Raw genomic sequence first — 19,662 nt, 5'->3', positions numbered from 1 at the left:
TACAAAATCCCAATGTTCCAATTTTCCAAATTTATGAAAAATAATTGCCACAGACATTTAAATACATTATGAATGAGTTATATATCGCATGTGCAAAACGCAATTTTACATCGATTAACATTCCTGTGACATCAAAACGCTTTTGGATATTTAAATTTCTTCATAGGAAACTTAAAAAGCGTGATCGATACAGATTATATTGGAACGTAGCTAAGCTACCTGGTTCCAGAAGACGCGTGATATCTGTGTAGTAGTCGTGTCCAATATGGCGTGTATATTCAGAATTGCATTAACGTGCAGGTAAGCCTTTGTTCGATTTTTTCCGATCCATATTGGACAGATAAATTGAAAAACAAAAGTCCACACATCTTGTAATCGTAACTTTTCATGTCAACCTATAACTTCTGTCGCAAAACGTGAAATTAAATATTAATACATGTTTTCCCTTAAAATATGTGAACTTTGTCAACCTTTGCACCTTCAAGGTCTGTTTAGTGAGGTGCATTTATGATGACAGGTGTGTCGTGTGAAGAATATATATTTTCGACCGAATAATTCAAAAAGGAATAATAACTTTCCATGGAACAAAAGAAGAAAAACATTTTAGAGGAACATATTTACTGTACAGTAAAGTTTGCTGTTGGCAACTGTTATGCAGGTCTGGGTTGAATGTTTTATAGTTCTAAAAATTAGAGTGTAATTGCAAGGAGGAATGATGATTTATATAAATATTATTTCTGTTAAATTATTTATTATTGATCTTCAAACACGATATTAAGTAAACATGATATCCATTTTGCAACAATGTGTGACAAGTATTTTTATGTATCAATTAATATGTATAATTGTATACATTCATTTTAATTATAGTAATGATAAATGAACGATATTGAATCAACACATATGAATGCCCATAGCTAATTAATAATTTAAACTGATATCTCGAATTAAAATTTTTTTAGCCGAGAATTTTATCAGTTTGATACTTTCTTTTAATTGGTATAAATTTTATAGTGATATTGTATTGCAATAAAAATTTTTATATTTTTTTGCAGATTCTGCTCCTGCCTTTAGTACGATCGTTTGTGAATAAAGGGAATCAGATAAACATTGAAAACTTGTAGTCAAACAATGTACAATGAACTACGGTGGAAATATGCCAGATTGGCACCAATATAATGCTTCTCAAACAAATGAAGTTACGTCTTCTACTCAAAATGTGAATTCTGGTCACTTAGCATTCATTCCTGGTGTTAATCATTCTACCTTGAATGCTCTCAGTCTTGGCTCAGAGAATCTTAACAAGCATCAAAGTGATGCCACTTTTAATCCAAGAAACTACCAGTCTTACAACAATGTCTCAAATGGTCCTAACATTCCAAATAATAGTCCTCTTGCATCCATGGTGCAAATGCAAAACTGTATTGGACACTATGGTTCTACGAATACAAGGAACCCTATGTTGGATAACATAAATACTTCAGTGGATCCTAGAAATGCTACAGTTGGAGCTATAAATGATGAAATAGGATATCGGACTAACCAGGTGCCTTTTAATGGGCCTATTGGCCATCTAAGTGGGCCAAGTTGTAATTTAAATGCATCATCTGGACCTATACCTGGACCTGGACCAGGACCAGGTTCAGGATTTGGACCACAAACTAATTCTGGGCCAGGATCTAATTCTGGAAACAATTCTGGGAATGGTCCTGGCCCTAATTCTATGTACGGACCCGGTCCTAGGCATGGACCTATACCAGGACCTGGATCAGGATCAGGGTCTGGAAATTTGGGACCAAGAAGCACTAATATTAATTCAGTATCTTCTGGAAAATCTGGACCTTCTTCGTTTATGCCTTGTAAAGGTGTTTGTTGTAATTCTAATCCTAATATTAATTATCAACAGTGGGAAAAGTTTGGACCTTATCAAAATGCTGCACCCTTTAGAGATAATGTACATTTGTCTGGTTGCCAAATGGAAAACAGACATTTTGGAAATAATTGCAATTTTAGAAAGGATAATTTAGAAGGTAAAGAAGTAATGGGACCTGTATTACCTAATGCACCTGCCATAGATCATAGAAGAAACTATTCTGATTACAAATATCATAAAGATCATTTAGCACATAGGAATTATCCAGCGTCTTCGGGAATGTTTCATAATTATAATGTACAAAATTATAACTATTCGACAGAGCATCAGAAATATACTTATCCTATGAAAGAGCATCCAAAGGCAAATAATATGAATATGTCGAATTCAGGAATGCTTAAACACCAAGAACAGAACTTTATTACTCAACAGAAATTTAACAATAAACAGTTTCAATATCAAAATGGAAATATGCTACCTAAAGGAGTGCCTACATTAAACGTCAACACTAATATGGCGTCGTCCCCACAAAATCCTTATTTGAATGCACAATTTCCACGAAACATTACAACCGAAATGAATCACGAATGTCAAGAAACTACTGACAGCACTGCAGTTGTAAATAGAATACCGAACACGTTTATGCATAGTACTCCTTCTCAGCATCAAGTGTATCAACATAAAATTGCGATGCAAAAATATGCGATGGAAAATCACCTTAGGGAATTGAGTAACATACCTGGTTATCAGTCTCACCCAAAATATAAAGAATGTGTTCTGAGATACAGGGAAATATTAAAACTACAACAATCAACTGGTTACCAAAATCCTGTTCAACAGAACCCACGCGTTGCAACGCCAGTTAACGCTTCGGTACCACCGATTAATTTACACTTTGACCAGAATGGTATGTTGATAAATTCAAGCTACATCGCTGATGGATTTAGTAAAGTGCAGCATGCGCCAGCGGTAGAACAACCATCAGAAAGCATAGAAAAACAGTCTAAGGATCAAGCCATAGCCATTGCCAATGAAAAGCGTCAGCAAGTGCAGCAAGCAGAACAGTTAATAATCCCTCCACAAAGCGAGCGTATTCCTTCATCTTGCGTGGAAACGTTTCAGAAGCAAAATCAGTTTCCTATACGCAAGGATTTTAATCAGAACCAATTAAAAGTACAAACGAGTGAGAGTCATAGTTTTGATACATTAAACGCTGTTAAGAATAACGAAACAGCGATGTTGCAGCAGAAAGCTTCTAAAGAATTTGCCAATAAACCAGAGCTCGATGTCCGGCAGTTTTTGGCCAACTGGGACGAAACCGACGATGAAGATGGGGCGACATCGAATTTGCAAGACACTGCTTTGAGTGAAACAACTCCAGTTGTCGTGGTAAGTTACGAAAACGTGGATCTATCGCCGAAAACACCGCAGGATGCTGAGGTATCCAAAAGAACTAGCTATTGCTCAAACGAAACGGACTTGGACAATGGTAAGGAAGGCGAAACAAACGCGATAGCAACTCAAGATTGTTTAACGATATCTTACTCGCCGTCTGAGAGCACCGAAATTGCGAAGACATCCAAACGAACGATCAGAGAAGGCGTGGTAAAACCTGGTAGCATTATACACTGTATAAGCAACGGTCCTGACGAAATACCCACGATACATATAGTTGATAATTTAGAAATAAGCAACATTCTAGGCACGTGTAGCGAACAAGTCATACAAACGTTGGAAAAACAGAAGACGATATCTTTCTTCAAGGAAACGAGTAACAACGAAACGGAACCGATGACTCTGGAAGACACTGAGCAGCAAGATAAGAACGAGACTGACGTATTATCAACTAATTATGATGGATCTCTTAACGATGTAACCAAAACCGACAACATGGAGGATCCTGATCCCGTTCGAACGAGTACTGTGTCTATAAACAGCCAAGAGTTGAGAACAAAAAACAATCTGGACGTTACTAACAACATGGACTTGAAGAAGCAGAGTAGCTTCGCGAGCGAGGAATCCCATAATCCAGACGATATCAGTTTACCAGATTTACCAACATCAGAATGCACGCCAATCTCTACTACCTTGAACACTCCTATTCATTCTGACACAGAAGAGTCCTCACAGAACATGGAGGACCTGTCTATCTCGACAAACCCGATAGAGGTGATGCAGAACAGTCCTGTGATCAGTTTCACCCAACTCAACAACGAGGAAAAATCAAAAAACAGATCTCTTGGCACGCTGGAGCTGGAATTTCAGAAACAAAACAGTTACAAAACAAACGATCAAGAAGTAACCCTTGGTAACTTCAACTTTGCAAGTGATTGCAAAGTAAAATCAGCTGAAACTAAAGGTAAGCAGGTAAAAAGTTTGGGGATCAATACAGTAAAAAAGAAGGTGTTCTTGATAGATGGTAGAGAGATTGATACGAGGATTTCAGACACGTGTGCTGCTTTGACGTCCATCGAGTACGAACTAGGTGTTGAACAAGAGCCAGTGGATCATGAGAAAAGTTCAGAGCGTGCGTCTCCTGGTTGTGTGAAACACAGAAGCGCCAGGAAATCGACGGATTCGGTGGATAACATCGTTCAGAATGTTGTTTCCACAGGTATCAATGCAAATTTGAGCCCAGCTGAATCTGACGACGAAACGCAAATCAGAAGGAGAAAAATAAAGACTTCGAGCGTGTCCACCAGTACCAACTCCGAAGTTGATATCAGAAAAAGAGCGAAGGAGAAAATGGACTTGGAAGACAAAGGCGCGAATAAATATTCAGAGAGAAGTTTATCTCAGAGAAAAGACACGACAGACCATTTGAGACAATCAAAAGGTTCCGACGCGAGAAGATTCGACGAAGCGAGTTCCTCCCAAAGCGAGGAGCACCCTGTGTGCCATATGACTTCTCAATACAAACATTATTCCGTTGCTGTGATAAAGGATAAAGTTACTTTAAGCGATAAACGGTCGGGCCGTGGCCTAGACAGGACTTCCGGCGATAAGTCGCCGGAAACGAGAACGAGCAACAATACCAAAGAGTTTTTAGACGAGATGGAAATTAAGAAACGCGTTTCTGGCAGGACTCACGAAAGCGTTCAAAGTTCAAGAAAATCCGAATTGTTGCAGAAAGATCTGAAACCCGTCGACGGGGACGTTAGGTACACCGCGGAGGAGATACGCATGTTGAAGGAGTATAGGCGAAGAAAAGTTCAGGACAAGTCCAAGCATTCCTTTAAAACTTCAGAAGAGCCCCAGAAGAACGACGAGAACTCGTCTCGTTCCAGAAGCAGTAAACTCGAATGTCCCCAAATACGACAGTCCAATGAACTTCATGGAGCATGTTCAGAGCAGAATTTGTCGGTGGTCGAGTCGACTGCGAAGAAACTGGATACGCGAGAGGAAATGGGACATGCGTGTTCGAAAAGCTTCTGCAAGAACACTGATTTTGGGATTCAAGTGGCGAACGTGAATTTAAAAATCAAAGACAATGACATGGGCAAAGAGCTGATTCTGGGGGAGAAAGGCCAAGAACAGATAAAAGATTCCCTAGAAGGAATCCAGATCCAGATAAACGTATCGTGCACGGATCAAAACTCAAAGGGACAGGAGCAGAAAAGGTTGTTGTACGACGATAGAGGTTTGTACGAAGTTGAAGAGTCACCTGCATTAGACTGTCAATGTCGAATACACGCCAAAGAACAGGAAACGGTTGACGCTTCGAGAACGGCCGACAAAGTTCACAGAGTAACCGACAAGCCCGTGGACGCTGTTGAGGTAACTACTGTGGACACGAATGCGAATTTTTTCAAAAAACGTAGGAGAGCTTCGATGGGAACTAACGAAGACACTTGTGTTCTAACTTCGACACGTAGCGATGCATGTTGCAAAGAAATGTTGAAGGCGGACTCAGTGGGTATTTATCCCGTCGACGATAAATTGAAGCGTGCAATATCCAATACTGCCATAGTCGATGCAAATAATAAAATTAAGGCGAAGAGTAAGTGCGAAGGCGACAGAGAGGATAGCAAGAACTTGGAAACAGTGAAAGTACAAAAAGCACCTTTCACGAGTTTCGTGGACACTTCCATGGAAGTGTTCAAGAGACACGAGGAAAAGGAAGCGGCTCATCAGCCGAAAAACACGAAGAAACTACTAGATAGTGGTCTCGAAGCCAGATCGCTGAGTTCCCTGAACTCTTTAGATTTTAATTTCGACTACAAAAAGTACTCTAACGTGAACTTCGAACGCGAGCTGGACGACGATTACCCGGGCAAATGGAAGAAGCCAAAGATCGATCAGATTTTTGAAGACTGCGATGTGTTTCAAAGTAGTAGCGGCTACGTGAATCCTATTTTCTCGAGTATAGATAAGCTGGAGGACTTGCACACAGTTCCTGTATACACTACCAAAGACGGCAAGATATCCTACAGCCCTAATCGAAGATTTACCTACCACGAGCTGATGATGGAGGCTCGTAAACGAGAAACTTGTGTTTCTGCGAAGAAGTCTCATTATGCGGACACCTGGAACAATTATTATAACTCGAAATTTCGCAAACTGTATAAGAGAAAGCGGCATCATCCTTTCAGCGAGAAAAAGAAATACGAATTCAAGAGCACCAAGTATCTGTACGACAGGAAGAGGAATTATTCGGATGAGTTTTATGGAAAAAGTAACACGAGGTACAAGGATTATGTGCATAGCATTAAAAATAATAATGCTGTCTGGATAGATCAGTATAAAATGGACAGTAGCAGCGACTCGGATGAGGAGATCAAACGTCGCATTGCTGAAAGTAGTTCTAAAAAGAGTCACGAAACCAAACTTGTATCCTCCAAATCACCTAAAAACCATGTTACCGTTGACGAGTTGGATGGGGACTGTAGAAACAAGGAGGATGATATGTCTGATGTATGCTTAAGTAAAGATAAAAGTACGTGCTTAGAAGAATCACAGTCTGTTCAGGTGCAGTCGCTCGATGGTGGTACAGGTAATGAAAGTTGTCAAGATAATGATAATATTGTAAATGATAATCTTACTCTTATGCAAACAGATGCTACGTTGCCAACAACAGATCAGGGTAAAGAAGAGGCTAACTCTAATCTAAATGAATGTTCAGCATTGGAGGAATTATGTGAATTAACTCCAGAGAAGCTTGAAGTAAATGAAAGTAAGAATTTAAGCGATGAATGTACTGAACCGCCTGTTGATGAATCCAAAGATTCAACTGTTCCTGCTAATGAAGAAGAAACTGTAAATACTGCAGATGGATCTTCAGCTTTGGAGTTGCTCAATGAAGCTCCTTCATCAATGAACGAGGACGAGCAGAATGCATCGAGTAACGTTGAAGAAGACAAGAACAGCGAAATTTGTCTTTCAGAAACAACACAGCTCGATAAACAAGAAGAGGAAAGTGATGGTTCAAAAGTGGTGGATGATCAGCCTTCTGTAGATAATGCAGAGAATATAAAACAAGTTGATGCTTCCGAAGATTTGCAAAGTCATCAGACTGAGTCAGCAGAATTTGAAATAAACGTGGCAGATTGTCCAACAACAGAAAGTTCAGAGTCTCGTGTGGACTCTAGTAATATAACTGCGCAGATCTCGGAAGAATTTCTGGAATCTGAAAAATATATAAGCACCTCTGATAAAATGGCTGAAGAATCATCTGAGAATGTTAACAATAAAGTGGACGAAGAACCACCAATAATATCAGAAGAAAATATTTTAGATTGTGCAGAAGAGAATATTCAACTCACGGAAGAAATAGTCCTTTTGTCTAAAGAGCAAGAACCTGAAGAATGTATGAGCGAAGAAATTGAAAAGAATGTTGAGTCATTAGTATATGAAAACGGTGGTAATTCTCCAAAAGAGGCTGTAAACGAGATGTCAGAAGAGCAAGAGAACTCTGAATCTCAATTAGTGCAGATGGACACAGCAATTGATCAACAAAATAATCTAGATTTTGGTATGCTTGAAACTGTTGAAAATCAAAAAGATATAGTCATTGCTTCTGTTCAGATGGGACAGAACGAAGAAGAACCAAATTTATTAGATTTTTCCAAAGATACTATTTATAATGAAAATGATAATGCCATTGAAAGTTTAGAAGCATCTAATGCGGAGGAAATGGAAATGGCTTTATCAAGTATAAAAGACACATCAGTGGAAGAACAGGAAATGATGGATCATCTGCATGACCACTGTAACGAAATGCAGAGTATGTCTGAACACAATTCGACTAGAAGTTCTTCGGTAGAAAAAGAGATGCCTGTTCTGAACGAGTATTGCACTATCGATGATTCTCCGGTTGAACATCCTGACGATATAGACAGAACGGAGTATGACACTGAAAAGCAAGATCCTCTGTCTTTTGATCCATATGGTAACTGCAGCCATTCGCCAGAAAGCAATACGGATGTAAAAGCAATACCAAAGCTCATCATCAAGAAGGATGCTTTAAATACAAAGCCCGAGTCTTTGTCAAACTGTACTGAAACTGATAATTGTTCGGACATGTACGATGCAAAGCTGCTTCCCGAAACACGACCCAAGATTCCAAAAATGATAATTGTGAAGAGTAGATCTCGTTCAGCAACTCCCACTGTAGAGCTCTTAGAAAAAGCAAAATCTGAAAGAACACCGCAACATTCTTCAGAGGACAACGATGTAAATGTAAACGTAGATAACAGCGATTCGGAACAGTACACCTTAAAGTACAACTATAAAAACAAGGTACCAAAAGTGAAGATAAAGTTGGAAGATATATCTTCAAAAGATTTGAAGCTGTACTTGAAGCGGAAGGCTTTGAAGAGTGTTCCAAAAATGAAGATCAAGAAACTTAAAAATCAAGATGTCAAGCATGTTTCAAAATATGAAACACAGGATACCTCTGAGTCGGACGCTACTGATTCTGAAAACGAGAGTCACCAGGCATCAATGGTTAGCGATGCAGAATCAGAAAAGATACCAAAGCTGAGACTGAAGAGACAAGACGAAGACAAATCTGCGGAGCAAGTAAGAGAAAAAGATTCCAAAGTGATCCCAAAGAAAAGCAGGAAAACGAAGGAAGAAGATGCAAAGCATTCGGTGAAGCAGGACAACATCGCAGCTGACGATGAGCTTAGAAAAAAGTTTCCACAATACATTATTGAGAAAGTTCCCAAAGTTATTATAAAAAGAACGCAAATAGGGACAGAGTTTAAATGTGAAATTAGCAAAAGTAAAAAGGCCTCGGTTGCTGAAACCTCAAAGTGGCAACCAAAGGTGAAGCTACAGAGGCTAGAACTTTTGGATCATATCGTGAAGGATTTGAAGCAATCAAAAATTACATTAAAGAATATATTCAACACGCCAACTCTTGTTACAGATAGCAGTACCAGTGTTGCTGACAAGAATTTAAATCAGAATAGTAAAGTTAAATTATCTAGGTCTAATTCAGTATCCAGTTTATCTCCTGTAAAGTGTAAACAGAGGAGATTGTCAGATTCTGGTTACTTAAAGGATACCAAATCAATTAGTGAGTTCAGTAGCAATTCAAGAAGTTCCAATGATAGGGTAGCTGGTTCTACATTAGTCAACGATGAAACTGCAAAGAAGAAAAATAGAAAGAGATTGTCTTCTCAGAGTAAATCAGTGAATACTGATCTAAATAATCAGAATGAGTCAGATGAAATGTCAAGGAGCACGGACAGGAACTTTAGAAATTTTCTTATAAATGAATATAATGATCTGATGATTACAAAAGGCGAATACAATTCGTGTTTTATGACTGAGGAAAGCTCACCTTCCGTAGAAAACAAGTTTCTAGAATCTGATATTACACGGTTACACAGCTACGACAATAATGATAATTCCATTATCAAAGTTGAGTCTTCAGATGATAGTCAAACCACCATAGAAATTTTGCCAGCATCGCCGGATAGCTGTGACGGTGAAACAGAAAAAAATTGTGAATTCGAGAGGATTAATAAATTGCACATGGAGGATGCTATACCAACTCAACTGGAACTTGAATTAGAGCTCATTGATAATAAAATGCAACATTCCGGTATGTTTATGTTAGACAACGATCATGCTTCACATTCCAAAAATGAGTATCTAAACGAGAAGTCGAGGGAAACTTACTTCAGCGAGTTCCAACGTTCTTCGGATGATACTTTCAGTCAGAATAAGTACATGTTTGAACAGAATGGACAGAGTTCGAGGAATACATCAAATGATTACTTTTACTGCACCGATTTGTTAGTCAAAGAAGTGCTAGCTGCCAAAGAGGCTCTGAAGAAATGTCTAACTCGACCTGAGAACAAAGATCTGGAAAGCTGGACGTCAAGGCCTAAAACTATGGCAGAGAAGAAGCAAGGTTCAAGTTTTAATTTTAAGGGTTTTGAAGAGTCATGTGAACCTGAATGCGCAGGTTGCAATGATGGCGATGATGCAAAGGTACATAGGAAATCTAAGAATTTGGAAAAGAAAGAACACAAATCTCCTCGTCGAGACGCTGAAGAAGCTGAAGAAAGATACTTGAAGCAGAATAAGCATCTCTCTGTGGGAAAAGAGATCTCAAAGGATTCACAGAATGAAATGATTTACACTGTAGAATGTCCTACAGCTTCTACGTGTGGACGCACTAATGTACCTGAGTCAACTACAATTTCTTTGAAGACTTCTAAGAAATCGGATAAGGATTCAACGAATGAAGTATCTGCGATAGAAACTGATATTACGGAATTAACTGATAAGCTCAAAGATGGAAAAGAATTTCACGGAGAGAAATCTAAGAAGGAAGCGAACAGCACTCAGAGTCAAAAAGAGGAGGGTTCAAACGATTCGAAGACGAAGGAAGACAATATGCCATTATTAATACCAGAGTTTGCCTTGAACTTTGATTCCAGTTCAGATAGAGATAGTTCCAGGTCCCCTCCAGTAATAACGAATCAAGAAGAGGTTAATAATGCGACAACGGGTGAAAAGAGTATAGAAAACAAAGTGATAGCTCCTATTGAGAAAATAGCAGAGGGTAAAGATTCTTACAAGGATTGTGAAATGACCATTGCTGATATTATAACGCAACTAGCTTATCATGAAAAGGTAGAGAAACTTGTTTCTTCTGTTGATAAAAATTTGTTTCTTTGTCTAATAAAAACTTTCATGCTGCAGGCAACAATAAAACATAAAAGGTATTGTAACTTATGCGAGAGATGGTTTCCCACAACATCACGACACCGAAGACACTTAGCCGGATATCAACACCGTTACATGGAACTGACACAACGTAAAAGTATTCACGCACTTTTCATTCTATTCACTGGTAAACCTTGTCCACGACTCTTACCAGCAAACGTCATTCGGAATGATTGTTCTATTGGAGAATTAACGCCATTACAAATCGCTGTTCAGGTACGCTATCTAAACATTTTAAAATCGTTTATCGTAGTCCAGATACTGATCATTTAGTCATTAAATATAAATGGTATTTTAACGATTATATTTTTTAGGATATCGCAAAGTGTGTAGAATATACACAACAAGATTTTAAAACAAAAGAATGATAATAACGAGTTGTAACAAATTATTTTGATTGCATATATGCATTTCCTGTGATCACCTATACTGGAACAAATGATGTGAGTACCTTTAAACAAGTACTATAATAATAAACATAAAAAGGAGTAACACTTTTAATCTCAATCGAATCGTACATGTTCATTATGTTGGTAATGATATTACCGTTGTACAATTATTATGATAAAAGAAGAATTAACGTCAGAGTGATGTTAATTGTTAAAAGTTACTTGAAAATAGAAAAAAAATATTTTAAGTAGTTGTATATTTAGCCAAAGATTTTAGCAAAAAAAAAAACGTACATGTTATATTATTTATAGTTTTCGAGGACTACACAGTCTTTTATTTGTACAAATGAAAAGATAAGTAATAGAGTAAGTTAATGTGCTCGTTACAAATTTTTATTTATATCGTGAAAAGACTTATATATACAATGTATAAATATACACATATATACATATAAATATCTAAATACATATGTATATTTATTATTCTTGTTTTAAAAAAAATATGTACTCTTGCAATGTTAAACAGACCTACAAGTATATGAAGTTACATTTGTATAAAGTTACATATTTTAAACAGGGGTAGTCAAAATAAGAAATATCTATTCTATATGTTACAAGATAAAGGAAATGAACTATGAGATGTTAAGATTTTGAAAGTGATGCAAGTATACAAAATATAATAAAATTCTATATTTAATAAAAAAAGTATTAAACATGTTACTAATTAACAAATAATAATTTTATATTTATTTTTAACAAACATTTACTTTTGATCAATTTGTAAACAAGTTTTGTAATCAATTTTACAAAGATCGTCGTACATATTTTTTTACTAGTATCACTTTCAATTTGTTTTACGATGATATTTCATATATGAAGTAGCATCTCACAGTTCATGCAAAAATTTATAAATTGTATAGTGATATCTGTTCACTCCCCTGTTATATGTTTATGTTTGATTCAATCTATTTAAATATGCCTAATGAGTTATTGTTCATACAATATTAAAGTTTTTAATTGTTTTAAATGTTATAAATGTTTTCTTATTATTATATTATATTGATATATGTGCACTGGGGGTGGGAAAAGTCCTTAAAGAATGAGTTCCTGGCTATAGAAAAAAATGGAATACATATATATTCCTTTTTAAGAGGCTAAAAAACAGGTGTTATACTAATACAGGGTTAACAGACTATATTGACAATCGCTTTATAATTCCTCTTTCCTGGTTTACATTCCAAAGAATAAAAAGACAGTGAAAGTCACTTTACAGAAAAATGTTAGTTTTATGTTGAAATAAGAAAAAATATATAATATATATAAGTCTATCGATTGTTATTCCACTTAATGTTTTGTTTCATAAGTTTCTTTTAACTGTTTCATATTTTATTCGCACGAGTGCCTTAAAATACACCTAAACAGTATTTGTCGTATCGTGTTATACATACATACATCATATAAGATTGAATAGAAATTTCTAATGTTCTTGTATAGTATATGCATAACACTTGCTACAGTTATGAAAATACATAATTAAAAATGTATCATTCACTGTAATTTTAGCAAAGAAACTGCTTCAAAAAGTGGATTCTTTAAAGTTTCTTATTTATACAAGCTAATGATATTGTGTACATTAAACAAGTATTCTCATAATTGAAGCTTTGTTATGCACATATTTTATGATATCATTGTGTGTTCTATGTGCCTAAATTTTAAGGAATTTATACGCATCTGAAGTTCAAATATGCATAATGACACTTATGCACATTGTAACATAATGTGAGGGGATACATCACGTGTACATTGTGTAAAGAAACAGAAATTTGAAATCTTTTTTATAAATACTGATAATTATGTGATGAAAAATTGTATCTGTTTGGTAACATGTGTGCTGTGCTTCACAAAAGTCTAAGAAAAAACATTTCGGGAAATATGTGAGTTATGGGTATACAGTATCCATATAAATCAATTATATATAGTATTTTATCATTCAATATTATATTTGAATTCTTTCATTCAAATTGAACCCATTTATTGTACAAATTAGACCAGGATATTCTTGAAAAATTAAATTATACTTAGTTGATTTTTGATTTATACAATTATTGTCTTTTTTTTAAATTCAATTGTTGACTTCCATTAATATTAACTAATATAAGATTGCACTGATCTAAACATTTCTAGTTACAGTTTTATGCATATTGATTTATTCAAATTAAGAATCAATTTACAATTCGAATTAATTAAGATGGGTGCATCTGAGACATATTTTGCTATCTTTGCAATATAAATAATTACAAAATTTTATGTGCAGAGCATCGTTAGTCAAGTTTTATTGTCAATGCTCGCGGTATAAAATTTTGTATTGCCCATCTGCCTATCAAATGTTAATTTATTTTTTTTTTATATATACATTTAAACATTATAATGCACATTAAATACAAATGATATGGTAGCATCATTTGAAAGGTGCAGATCTATATAAAACAAAATAAGTGCAATTATATTTTTACAACATTTACAACTAATCATTCCGCGGAAAATATGAATTATTGAAACGGTTGTTAGATGTGCAATTCTAAATCAAATAGACGATTTATATATACATATAGTTCTGCTAGTTTTATACACAGTGTGTGATTAATATAGAACAATTGTGTGACATACGTTATAATAAGATACAAGCGTGCTTTAGATCTGTAGCATTTTTTAATTTTAATATTTCTTATAAATTAATTCTTAGAAGAAACTCGTATACAACTTCAAATAATTTAAACTACGATTAGCAATAATTATTTCAATTTATCATCTGATCAAAATTTATATCTGAGTTATTCATTTCTAGATCATTTGATAGCTAAGAATATTACAAAAATGTTACAAGTCTAAGCACCAGAACCATTCCATAAATTAGTATAAGAAATTTTATTGATAGAGATAAGAATTGTACGAATCAATAGATTATTTTCTGTTATTGTACTTAGGCTACAGAAGTGTATGCAAAATTCTAGTTGACGTATTAAAGAAACAATAAATATTGAAAATGAACACTTATACATGTATTCATTTTTCTACACATTCCTTCTTTCAGCAATGTCCTGACCTATGTCTAGAATTGATGACTCAATGACATTTAAATGTATTTAGTTCAATTAAATTAACAAAATTATTATCGATTTTATAATGTTTGATAACAACGATTTTACTGTAGTTTGCCGCTAGATAGATAGAGTCAGCGACATCATTTCCACAATTAACAATAATGTAAAAAATGTATAAAAATAAAGTTTGCGCAGAGTTTAACTTATATTAAATTATTCGTTGCACAATAAAATTCTCTTTTAGCATTGTGTAATTACATATACATTACATAGTTGTGTTAGTCACATAACACTTGAAGTTATTGATTAAATGTGGAAACTCGGAAAACATGCGCGTTTTGCTTAGAGTCGCAGACGTCTCTGTAAGAGAATGTTGCCCTACAAAGTTCTGCGTATTTTTGTTAATCTTTTTGTAATCCTGAATTTTGTGACTGGTGAAATTTTATTAAACAAAAATGAGAAACGAACGACATTCAGAAACGGCTATCAGATGTGTTTCAATAGTTTTAAGACCCAGGAAAATAAAATTATTCAAACACAGGAGTCTCGGAGTATGGGTGCCACCTACTTGAAGGAAATTGATGTTAATTCCAGAAACGAGTGCTTACAATTTTGTTGTGATACAAAGGATTGTGACGTGTTTATTTTTGAAGAAAAGGTACACCTATTTTCATAAGTTTGTAATTAGCTTTATTAAGAAATTTCTTCATTTACATACTATATTTACATTTGATGATGTATTCTATTAATTCCTTAATTATCTTCAGAAACCTGGAAGTTGTTATCTCTTCCAATGCGGGCCGTTAGACGATTTTAAATGTAAATTCACTAATCATGCGAATTATAGTAGTTCAATACGCATTAATTACAATACTCAAAGCAATGAAGAAGGAATTAGAATTTCTCAACAAGAGCATGAACTGAAGTCCCTTAGGTAAGCATGCATTACATAATATTTTTCATTGTTTAATAAAATGTTTATCATAAAATAGGAATTTGGCAGACACAGCACCAGCACAATATTCATTCACAGAACCTTCTACAAAGTTAGTTGCAACCTTAGCACCAAAACCATTAACAACAGCCCCACCAGTCAAGCAAGGTATTTATTTATAGATATAAAAGATCCTGAAACACATTGAAGCAACATTAACATGTGATTGTATTAGGTTGCAGTCGTTATCAATATGAATGTCGTTCTTCTGGAGATTGCATAGCAGAGTATAATGTATGTGATGGCATTCCACAATGCGCGGACGAATCCGATGAAGATCATTGTCCTACAGAGAGACCGACTCTTCCTCCAGTTATTCAAGGAGCACAACCACCTCCACCACTTTTACCTATTGACAACATAAAATATCAACAAATGGTTGAGCAAAATAAATTTCCAGTTCCACAATACGCTCATCAAGAAGTTAATTCATGGATGTTACCTAATTCAGATCATCAAATGATTCCACGACCTATTTCATATCCAGGGCAACCAATGGAAGTATATCCAGTTCACAAAGACTTTGGTACTCCAAGATATCAGTTGAATTTGCAACCAGTTTATGATCAAGCTAAGGATGTATATGGTCCTGTTATCCCTTTTCATGAACAGAGCAACTTGAATCGTTATGAACGTATGTAGTATGTTTATAAATAACTATGTATTTTTAATCATATAATGATCTATGAAATTTCTTGTTTTTAGATCAACCACATAGTTTTAACCATAAAGGGCCAAACGTTATGGGTGAGAAAGAGACAGATAGGTAAGATTCTTGAATGTAAAAAATTGTGTAACGGGATTATATTTACTTTGAAATTTCATGAATATCAGTGGTGCATATTTAGAAGAAAGACATCCATATATTTCACATTATGGATCACCGAATAGAGCTTCATGGCAAAATACCCAAATTTTTCCGTCTCCTTCTCCAATATCGAATTTGCAACAAAAACAAGTTGATGAAGTAGAAAATACTGTTGCTAGTACAATAGCACCTCCTTGTGATGTAAGTTTTACCTTATAGGCTCTTATTCTCGTAAACACTGACGCTGTATTATTTTAGATACCAAATGAACAAAAGTACATACCAAAAGATAAAGAAATTGTAAAAGTTCATCAGCAAGAAGAGAAGCATGCTGTTCACGAAAAAGAAATGAAGCAGAACAATGACAAATCACATGCAGTAAAACATGAAACACCAACATTGAATCATGCAAAAGGGAAAGAGCCAAAAGGTACATCGGTGAATAATATTGTCTTTTAAATGTTTTCTGCAATTGTTACTTATACATTACTTTTACGTAGAACATAAAAGCGTAATAGTTATCAAAGATCACAGCACAGAGCATGGTAGGAATACTATTACAGCGGATTTTCTAAAACAACTCAACGACATCGAGGTTCTGAAACCTAGAGGAGCTGTTATATCGTTAGCTTTAGGACTTACAATAACAGCTATTACAGCTACGTTAATAGCTTGCCGTTTACGGGTAGTTCGAAGACGTAGAAGACGGCATGGATCATACGCTCATGACGCCGATTATTTAGTAAACGGAATGTATCTTTAAGTAAGTACGAACTCCTTTAATCCAAAAAGATCTTGTAATATTTTCATACTATTTTAAATAATAAAAAATGTTCCACTTAAATAATTTTGTATTCAACATAAAACGAAAATGTATGTTTTCGAACGTATTGATAAATTTTATGTAAGCATAATTGTATTGAACTTATGTATATCAGTATATTTATATATCTATAAATATTCAAAAAATTTTTTAAATAAATTCATGTTTATGGAATTATATTTTAATTTATAGCGTTATTCTTGTAAAGTATTGACAATACCGGAAGAAATACAAAACTATACGTTCTTAAGCAGTATAATTTAAAGTGCATTTTTGATGAATAAAGTTTTGAATTGTATGTGAGAAAGTATGAATACGATTATAAATTGGTTTAAGGCAAAAAAGCTACCAATTTGTAACAAAACTATATTTATATATCATTTTTACAACCATATAATACATATAGGTTTATGTAATTCTTGATAATAGAATTGTTCCAAAATTATAATAACTAGTTATAAAATTGTTAAAATTGTTGTCTTTGTACTTCGATCGTATCAAAAGTTAAATAGGAAGTATTTTCCAATATGCTCTAATTTATGAAGAATGGCTATATGAGAAACAATGCTCAGTTTATGCGAATATGTGTTTTTAGATGATGAATACATATGATGTATATACATGAATCTGACTGATCTATATTATCCAGAATAATTATACATATAAAATTCGTTATTATTACAGGTATGTTATTATATGCGCAAGCACTTTTATGCTGAATATAGCATTGTTTCCAAAAATTAATTTTATGTAATCATTAACAAGGTACTTAAGATATAAAAAGATGTTGCTATTAATAAATCTATTTCCAAAAAAATATATATGAAAATTTTTTACATTATTTATAAATATTAATATTACATACAAAGTGTAAAAGTTAAGGATGTTAAATAGCAAATTAAACAAAAAAACTATACATAATTATTTAAACAATGGTTTTAAAAAAATTTTATTTGAAAATTAAATAAAAAAAAATAATTGCAATTCAATTTAAAGTAGTGGCCTATACCATTACTGATATTGTAATAATAACAAATCGAAAAACGCAAAATGTTTATAAATGAAACTACATGCTTGTTTAAAATGAAATAAAAATATTGTTTATTTTATGTAACTACTGTCTGCCAGTAGATGCTGCATTTTGCTGTGCTTGTATAAATTCGGGATAATCGATATACCCATCGTTATTAGTATCATCCATAGAAAGTATTGGATCTATTAAAGTAACCAACTCTTCGTCTTTGAATAGTTTCTCTACAGGATTAGATTCACCTGCTTCTTTGTTACCTTGTTCTGAATGTAAGAAAGTAGTTATATACATGCCTTTCAAAAGTACTTACAGGAGATTAGTTAATACATACCATGCCAATGAATCAAGGATTTAATAAGTTCACAACCATCTAACTTATTGTTATTGTCTGCATCATGCATCTTGAAATAATGAAATTGTAATTCTTGTTCTGTCATTTTACTAGTATCTATTGGAACTTCCATATGTTCTGCAATATGTCTATATAGAAAAAGAAAGTTTAAAAATAATTAAAATTTTTAAACATCTAACATTAATGCATTTAAATTTATTGAACATACGCCTTTTCATGAACTATATTGGCAGCATTGAGTATGGGTTGTGTATGTTCATGTCCTGGTTGTACTGGTACTTGATGAGGTTGCATGTATTGTTGTTGCATAGGTACCTGTTGAACTGGAACTTGATGCACAGGTACTTGTCCTGGTACTTGCTGAAACTGTGTAAGTTTTAACATGAGTGTTAGCAATGACATTATGAACAAGCACAAATATAATGAATCTCTTTGAACACTAGGAATCTACCTGTTGTTGTGGAACTTGTTGTGGTACTTGATGTACTTGTTGAGCAGGCTGAAATAAAATAAATATACATTAATTCATGAATGAAACAATCATTAAAACTGTTTGTTAATATTCCCCTATAATAATTGTAAACAGATCAAAGAAATTTTAATGTAGTAACAACCATATGGTTGATCATTTGGAAGGAAATACTTACTTGTTGATAATGTTGGGGTGATACACCAGGTGGAACTCTTTGTACTTGAGCATGTATATATTTACAACTAAAAGATCCAAGTACAAATATCCACAAAGTCCAATTCATTTTGAATTACTCTACAAGAAATATGCAAACATATGTAATTTCAAATTTATAATACCTATATTAAATAAATAATAAATTTGTGTTATTCTTCTAAGTGTTTTATTGTAGTTTAGGCTATAAGAACAATGTCGTTTAAACAAAATTTTCTAAATACCTTGTTTACGTTAAGGAATGTATACAAAAATTGACATGTATGCAAACGTATTCATTTGAAAGACTGAGTACCAGATTGAAATTTCGAGGTTATGTCACAAAAGTCATGTAGACTGACGTGGACATACATTACAAGCAATGCAAGCATTGCTTTGAATGATATTTCAAGCTAGAGGGTTAACAATGTGTGATAAATCA

The 19,662-nt window shown here is 34.2% G+C and overlaps 3 protein-coding genes across 9 annotated transcripts; 2 read left to right on the top strand and 1 right to left on the bottom strand.

The window, feature by feature from the left end:
- The first annotated feature begins 18 nt into the window (after window positions 1-18).
- LOC100877464 (uncharacterized) lies at window positions 19-15,012 on the top strand. Of its 7 annotated transcripts, none has more exons than XR_013040424.1 (5): window positions 19-658; window positions 1,056-10,966; window positions 11,036-11,275; window positions 11,374-11,502; window positions 14,540-15,012. XR_013040424.1 is itself a non-coding variant. In XM_012295137.2 (5 exons), the coding sequence occupies exons 3-5, from the start codon at window positions 1,139-1,141 to the stop codon at window positions 11,425-11,427; spliced, it is 10,122 nt and encodes a 3,373-aa protein (XP_012150527.2). In that variant the 5' UTR covers window positions 19-300; window positions 518-658; window positions 1,056-1,138; the 3' UTR covers window positions 11,428-11,754. The 7 variants fall into 7 exon arrangements, 5 of the variants coding, with proteins under 5 accessions (XP_012150527.2, XP_012150521.2, XP_012150536.2 ...); XR_013040423.1 differs by lacking the exon at window positions 14,540-15,012 and adding an exon at window positions 11,761-14,502; XM_012295137.2 differs by lacking the exon at window positions 14,540-15,012 and having other exon boundaries at window positions 19-300; window positions 518-658; window positions 11,374-11,754.
- LOC100877350 (uncharacterized) lies at window positions 14,912-18,003 on the top strand. Its single transcript, XM_003700060.3, has 9 exons — window positions 14,912-15,207; window positions 15,317-15,483; window positions 15,542-15,651; window positions 15,719-16,177; window positions 16,249-16,309; window positions 16,378-16,552; window positions 16,610-16,781; window positions 16,852-17,114; window positions 17,367-18,003. Exons 1-8 carry the CDS (start codon window positions 14,920-14,922, stop codon window positions 17,112-17,114), a joined length of 1,695 nt encoding a protein of 564 aa, XP_003700108.2. The 5' UTR covers window positions 14,912-14,919; the 3' UTR covers window positions 17,367-18,003.
- Window positions 18,004-18,248: 245 nt separating this feature from the next.
- LOC100875363 (lymphotoxin beta receptor inhibitor) lies at window positions 18,249-19,316 on the bottom strand. Its single transcript, XM_012295118.2, has 5 exons — window positions 19,204-19,316; window positions 19,008-19,055; window positions 18,765-18,922; window positions 18,536-18,684; window positions 18,249-18,467 (listed from the first exon to the last, which is right to left on the bottom strand). The coding sequence occupies exons 1-5, from the start codon at window positions 19,309-19,311 to the stop codon at window positions 18,289-18,291; spliced, it is 642 nt and encodes a 213-aa protein (XP_012150508.1). The 5' UTR covers window positions 19,312-19,316; the 3' UTR covers window positions 18,249-18,288.
- Window positions 19,317-19,662: the final 346 nt, after the last annotated feature.

This window comes from Megachile rotundata, chromosome 14 (genome assembly GCF_050947335.1).
Source record: "Megachile rotundata isolate GNS110a chromosome 14, iyMegRotu1, whole genome shotgun sequence".
NCBI lineage: Eukaryota > Metazoa > Arthropoda > Insecta > Hymenoptera > Megachilidae > Megachile > Megachile rotundata.
The sequence above is the reverse complement of the archived record's forward strand: the minus strand, read 5'-3'. Positions and strand labels throughout refer to the sequence as shown.

Bases quoted from the DNA above. Each gene is read 5' to 3' on its own strand.
- LOC100877464 (XM_012295143.2), top strand. From the start codon at position 1,139: ATGAACTACGGTGGAAATATGCCAGATTGGCACCAATATAATGCTTCT. The intron at 10,967-11,035 runs GTAGAGAAACTT...TTCATGCTGCAG, and splicing joins AACTAGCTTATCATGAAAAG to GCAACAATAAAACATAAAAG. The intron at 11,276-11,373 runs GTACGCTATCTA...TATATTTTTTAG, and splicing joins CATTACAAATCGCTGTTCAG to GATATCGCAAAGTGTGTAGA.
- LOC100877350 (XM_003700060.3), top strand. From the start codon at position 14,920: ATGTTGCCCTACAAAGTTCTGCGTATTTTTGTTAATCTTTTTGTAATC. The intron at 15,208-15,316 runs GTACACCTATTT...AATTATCTTCAG, and splicing joins TGTTTATTTTTGAAGAAAAG to AAACCTGGAAGTTGTTATCT. The intron at 15,484-15,541 runs GTAAGCATGCAT...ATCATAAAATAG, and splicing joins CATGAACTGAAGTCCCTTAG to GAATTTGGCAGACACAGCAC.
- LOC100875363 (XM_012295118.2), bottom strand. From the start codon at position 19,311: ATGAATTGGACTTTGTGGATATTTGTACTTGGATCTTTTAGTTGTAAA. The intron at 18,923-19,007 runs GTAGATTCCTAG...AAACTTACACAG, and splicing joins AACAAGTTCCACAACAACAG to TTTCAGCAAGTACCAGGACA. The intron at 18,685-18,764 runs GTATGTTCAATA...TTTTCTATATAG, and splicing joins AATATAGTTCATGAAAAGGC to ACATATTGCAGAACATATGG.